Source organism: Apis dorsata, unplaced genomic scaffold, assembly GCF_000469605.1.
Source record: "Apis dorsata unplaced genomic scaffold, Apis dorsata 1.3 scaffold_894, whole genome shotgun sequence".
Lineage (NCBI taxonomy): Eukaryota > Metazoa > Arthropoda > Insecta > Hymenoptera > Apidae > Apis > Apis dorsata.
In genome coordinates this window covers 327,900-334,210 of record NW_006264009.1, presented here as the reverse complement: position 1 = coordinate 334,210, position 6,311 = coordinate 327,900, and the positions used below count along the sequence as shown (strand labels likewise).

Here is a 6,311-nt window from a genome sequence, read left to right as displayed (position 1 = left end):
CGGCTCCGCGGTGTCCCGCTGTTTTCGCCTTCTCCTCGCTCGATCGCTGCTCGAAGCGACGAACCGCGATCAAACGCGCTGTCGCGTTGCGTTCATATTACCTCTCGTTGTCCGTGGGTCGTCTGCGTCACCAGGAACGAGCACCAATTTGCTAACCGATCGTGTACGATCTCGTGTACCATCCGTTCTACATATATATATATATACGAAAAACGCGTGGATCGAAGAAAACGTAGATAATCGAGCCAAGCGCCGCTGATCGAATTTCGAATTTTCTCTCGATCGCCTCGATTCGCCTTGGATTATTCGCGTAAATTGTAAGTTCTAATTCTAAATTAGGGAAGGAGGGGGATGAAAGAACGATGAAAGAGGTTGTAAAAGGAAAATTGTACGTTTGTTGCAGGTTACAGGGAGACTGCGTTCGCGTTCGCGATTTCCGCAGCCGGGGTGGCGCACAGCGTGGCCCGGGCGTGCAGCATGGGACGGTTGCTCTCCTGCGGATGCGACCCGTCGAGTTACAAGGGTAAGCCGCCTGCCAAGGCCAGGGGCACGCAATGGAAGTGGGGCGGGTGCTCGCACAATCTCGACTACGGCATGGAGTTCTCGAGACAGTTCCTAGATACGCGCGAGAGGGCCGGGGATATACAGTCGACGGTCAATCTTCACAACAATCAAGCTGGCCGCTTGGTAAGCCGTTTGATTAATCTTCCCTTTCATCCTCCCCCCTCCCTCCCTCTTCTCCACTCTCTCTGTCGCGTCCCTCCCTCCTTGCACGAGTCTTGCGATAAATATTTCATTCCGTGACAATATACTTCTTCCCTCGGTATTTTTGTTCGTTCCATCGAGGTTCCGCTGATTCTCCGCGTTTTAACGGTGATTCTTGCTCGGCAACGCGTGCTAGAGCAACGCGAGAAAAGAAAGAAAAGCAAGCAAGGGAGCGAGAGAGCGGAGTAGAGAGAAAAGAGTGAATGAGAGACGGAAAAGAAAACGGTGAATAGGGGTAGAGAGGAGGAGTAAGAATACAACCGAGTCCTTTCCTCTCCACCATGCACCTCTCCACGCTCGGTCTCGCCTCGACGTTATTAAGACGAAGCCCGGGGCTGGACCACCCAGTCGTAGACTCATTAACTGTTTTGTACGCGACACCTCTTTGTTTAAAAGAAATTGCCCCCTTTTCTCTTCAGCCGCTGTTCATGCGACTCTCTTGACCACTCCGCGCACTCGCTGCACCGAAGACGTAACCGTTCGTCGCATGTATACCTTCTTTTTTCTTATTCTTTTCTTCTCCTTTCTCTCTCTCTCTCTCTCTCTCTTTCTCTTCTTTTTCCCATCGATTCAATTTCTCGTCGCAATCATCCTCGTCGTCGTTTAATTCTTCACTTACTTCGGCTTACTTACTTACTTATTCGGTTACTACTTATCTTATCCTCTCCTTGTTGTTCTCCGAATTATTCGATCGAGACAACGATTGGTGAAATTTTAGGCGGTGGCGAGCAATATGCAAGTGCGATGCAAGTGCCACGGTATGTCGGGTTCCTGCGAGCTCAAGACTTGCTGGAAAGTGGCGCCGGATTTCCGAATAGTCGGGAAAACGCTAAAGGATCGATTTCGTAACGCTGTGCTGGTGGCGCAAAGCAATCTGGGCAGCGTGACCCCGTTGACCAGAGTGAGAGGATCTCGGAGGAGGAGGCCGGATCGGCAGAGGCAGAGGAAACATCGCGGTGGATCGGGCGGGAACGGGCGTAAGAGGAGGCCTCGGGATCTCGCCAAGCAACTATTCTATTACCAAAAATCGCCAAATTTTTGCGAGAGAGATCCGAGCGCGGACATCCCTGGAACGGCGGGGCGTAGATGCAACAAGACAAGCTCGGGTGGGGACGGGTGCGGCAACCTGTGTTGCGGAAGAGGTTACAACGTGGTGAGACAACGACGGGTCGAGAGGTGCAAATGCAAGTTTCATTGGTGTTGCATCGTCCAATGTCAGAACTGCACTGTGGAAGAGTGGATCACTGTTTGCAAGTGAAAGGGAATGCCGGAAGGATATTGGGGGGGGGGAAGGGAAGGGAAGGATCTTTTATTTTCGCGTGTATCGATGAATCGAAACGAACGCGATAAATGACGAATTGATCCCAGCGAACATGAGCAGAATCGCGTGTAAATAACAATTGATACACGGATTAAATCGGATCAAGGTACGAACGGTATTTCCGAGTTCAATCTGATTACCACTTCGAGTCGTCGTTATCGAAGTCTCATCGTCAAGAATCGTTACATTAGTAATCAATAGTAAAAGGATGGTTGGATGGATGGATGGATGGATGGATGGATGGATGGTTGGATGGATGGATGGATATAACGAGTATCGAAGGGAACGAATCGAAATCGAAACGGATTGACGCTTAACGCGAATGAGTCAGAGATCTGTTAAGACGGAAACGTAGCGAGTCGAACGTATTGGAAGCGTGAGTCAAACGGCACTCGCGAAAACGGCCTCGATACGAAGATTAGCCGTGAGAGATCGAGTCGACACCGATTCGGTCATCGTATTTCTATTCACGCTTAGCACGCATTATCGGGACACGTAACGCTCGTGTAACACTAGCGATCGCGCGCACGAGCATGTAACACGGCTGAAAAAGACAATGTAATTGTTCTTAAATCGCGCGACTAATTGTAACTAATTTAATTGGTAGATTAAGCGGGCCAATAATTTATTTATAACGTTGCCTCTATTTAATTAGTAGATATATAATTTGAATATTCACAGCAAGTGTAACACCTCCGTCACAGTATTATTAGAGGAAGCAATGTGCGTGTGTATAGAGATATTTCGGGATGGATGCGATTGTATACAATTTAATAATGCGCGTACAATAAAGAGTTCCTTTGATCGATTATAATCGCAAACCCATTTGTATGTCTGTGTTTCTCTCTTCTCTGCAGCTCGATCGCGCGAAGATCGCTCGAAATTCGTAACTCTTTCGAACTTTACGGATTCACGGATCGCCATTTCGAATATAATTTGTATTCTTTGTACTCGTGGATAGTTTCGTTCGGCCTTCTTTATTCCATCGATCGAACGATAAATTGTCTCGCGTTAAAACCTTGGAAAAATCTGTGTCAATTCTACTTACATGCCACATACAAGCGAAAAAAAGAAAAAAAAAGACCATTTCAACGATATTACGAAACATCAAAGAGTACGTTTTCGTAACACTATCTATCGTCTAAGCTCTTAACTTCTCTGTTCTCGATTCTCGTACCCGAGTGGTGGGGTAGTCGCTCCACATCTACCTCACCTCGAATCACGAAAAATTGGAAGGGATGATGATGGATAACAGGCGACAATTATCTTTCGCGATCACCAAGTATCGAGCATCGCGAGCATCAATTCGTTCGAATCAATTGATTCAAAGCCCTTGGAATTCACCGATCGCAAATTAGGTTTTCGAGTCTGTACTAGGATTCCGATTAGATTAGCATCGAAATCGGACGAGGACTTTCGTAATCGTATTTTACATGGTTCGATGCAACGTCGATAGCCGATAATCCAAAGCGTCATCGTTACGATGATTATTTTAAACAATGATCCCTTGATCGATCGGTCGAGATCAATTCCACCGAAGGAATACGATGGATACGATTCGGCTATCGTGGAAAGAAAGGAAGAAAAATCTCGTGTGCGACCGAGATTAACGTTCTCTCGCCATTGGCGAAACGATAAAGCACACTGGGCCCGACAAGAAGCCTGGCCTCACGTCATGTCGCATCGTGTCATGTCGCGTCGCGTCGCGTTGCATCGCGTATTCGCATTAACGGCGGTTCTCTTTGACAACTGGAATCAGGACGACCCTGAAGAAGCCGCGATAAAGCGCATTAATTTATCGCGCGACCCTCGGGAGATCTTTTTCAAGGCGCATCGATCCAACCAACTAGATTAGAAACGGGAAAACGGCGCGTACGCTTTTTACCCCGTGGATACCTGTATCTCTCGACGACGATTATTCTCATGCGTCTGCCTCTTTCGTAATTCGCGACGCGTTTAAGATCTAAGACCGACGATCACGAGACAATTACGATTACGCGAATCGTAATGAACGTCGATCCTCGACCGATTCTTTTTTTTCTTCTTCTTTCCTCCCTTCCTTCTCTTTTTCGCTCTCTCTCCCCTTCCTTGTACATGATCGAAACACGGACGAGAGAATGAACGATGCTCGCCGACACTCGCGAAATGGAGAACGAGAGATTTTCGAAGGTTCTCGTCGTCGATGCGCACGAACAACGAGATGAAAGTTATCGAAAAATTCTTACTCTTCTCGGGAAAGACAAGAGAGAAAAATTACAAATATTCGAAAGGAATGAGAGGCGGAGAGAGAAAGAGAGGTCAAGAGAGAGAAAGAGAGAGAGAGTCGAGATTGGACGACGATCTCGGGAACGAAATCAATGAGCTAACAGGCTTGCGAGTTAGCAGTTAGTTAATTAAGTCGGCGTTATTGGATCATGGAAGCCAAGCACCCCTCCCCAGCAATACCCCTTCGACGCAATCGTGACTGCCGCCCTGTACGAGCGTCGTAGAGCTCGGCTCTTACTCCGGCACACGAGCATTGCGAGGGTGGACGCCGCAGGGCCTGCACAACCTGCCAGACGTTTTAATTAGAGGTGAGTTTCATCGCGAGCCACGATAAGAGCACCCCTCTGTTACTTGTCCCTTACGAGTAAGTGTTTTGCACCTTGCGTGAAAACCCTTCGTTTCGTCCGCCGCTAGATCATATACAGGCTAAGTCCCTCTCTAGCCCGTCGTTGACTCTTGGAAAACCAATGACGGAAGAATCACTGACGAGTCGTCGCGAGAGAATCATTCGCGCGTATAATTTGTGAACAGGATGGACACGATGGATCGATTACAGTCGTTCGACGATATAACACGATTTTCGACCGATTTTCGAAATCCTCGAGATATCATAATCAATCCTCGAGATATATAATTGTTTTCAATCGCGTCTCGCGTCTCTTTTCTATACGATTTTTCTTCTTTCCTTTTTCCCAAAGATTCCGCGTGTCCAAGGGATAGTCCTTGTCACCTCCTGAAAGTGGTTTCTCCTTAACTCTTGAAAGCTTGGAAAATTCTTACGCGTTCGAGAATATTCGATGGAATAATTTTAATCGGCCGATGATTCTTTTTTTTTTCTTTTCTTTTTCTTTCTTTCTTTTTTTCCCGCATCAATCGAGGAATCGACTTAATCCCAATTTGGAAAACGAACGAACGAGTGAGATTCCACGATATTTATCCCGAGAGGAGGCGCATTAGCGCGAACGATCCCCCCGGGATGCCACAAGATCGCGAGGCTCGCTCCCGAGACACCATTATCGTTTTCGGATCGCGAATAATGCCGCAATTAACAAGTTTCGCTCGACGCTCGGAATAAAGAGGGAGACAACGAGGAGTCGGACAACGAAAGATGAGAAGAATCGACGAAGGAGGAAAGAATCGAAGGTGTACGCGTTCGCGAGGGAGATGCAAGAGGAGGAGGAGGAGGAAAAGAGAAACAGAGAGAAAGAGAGAAAAAAGAGGTGGAAAAAGGGTAGAGGCGTATATATGCGAGGCGCTTTACGTTCCATGGTGCGTCTCTCAAGGTGGCGGAACATGTGTTTCTGAATGTTTTGCCAGGATGCCGGGAAAAAGAGAGAAATCCGTAAGAAATGCAGAGGGAACGGAGAGTCGGAGGACAGAAGGAGGAAGCGCGCACAATCGTGAACTCTTGGAGAAGAGCGTTTCTCGTCTCGCAGCGGTACGACGACACTTGCCGCGAAGGTAAATCCAGCCAGGTGTCGTCTCGGACCAGCAACTCGTTCGGTCGAGCAAGAATGACAAAGACGGACAGGCGATAGTTGAACACCGGCGTATCGGTAATTCCAACGAGGAAGAGGAGATGAGAAGTAGATGAGAGGGGGAGAGAGGAAGAGATACACGGTGGTAAGACAAGACGGAGAGGAGGAAAGAGAGGAGGCGCGATCGCAAGCCGCGAGAGAGGAATATGTTGCGGAAAGTTAAATGTTGCATGAGCTTCGAGGAAGAAGAACGAAGACGAGATTCCCGGTATCGATTAACCCCCTGACGGAAATAACGATCTTTGGAGGATCGGTCGATCGCGAGAACAGCGACACCTCCGCCTCGGAATCTCAAAGAGGCAGACGCGTTATCTGCCGAAAGGATCGATCTTGGAGAGTGTCTGTAAAAGGTAGAGCGGAAGGAGAGAAAGAGATGTGGAGGGCAAGAACGGGGACCTCGTGCCCGTCGAGGAAAACACGGC

The 6,311-nt window shown here is 48.1% G+C and overlaps 1 protein-coding gene across 4 annotated transcripts in view; it reads left to right on the top strand.

Annotated features, from left to right (window-relative positions):
* LOC102676798 (protein wingless-like) overlaps window positions 1-2,909 on the top strand; it is a 78,177-nt gene extending 75,268 nt beyond the window's left edge. For all 4 annotated transcript variants that reach the window (XM_031514098.1, XM_031514100.1, XM_031514099.1 and 1 more), the window contains 2 exons: window positions 404-687; window positions 1,484-2,909. In XM_031514098.1, the coding sequence (XP_031369958.1) occupies window positions 404-687; window positions 1,484-2,023 (824 nt within the window). In that variant the 3' untranslated portion in view covers window positions 2,024-2,909. The remainder of the gene's footprint in view (window positions 1-403; window positions 688-1,483) is intronic.
* The last annotated feature ends 3,402 nt before the right edge of the window (window positions 2,910-6,311 follow it).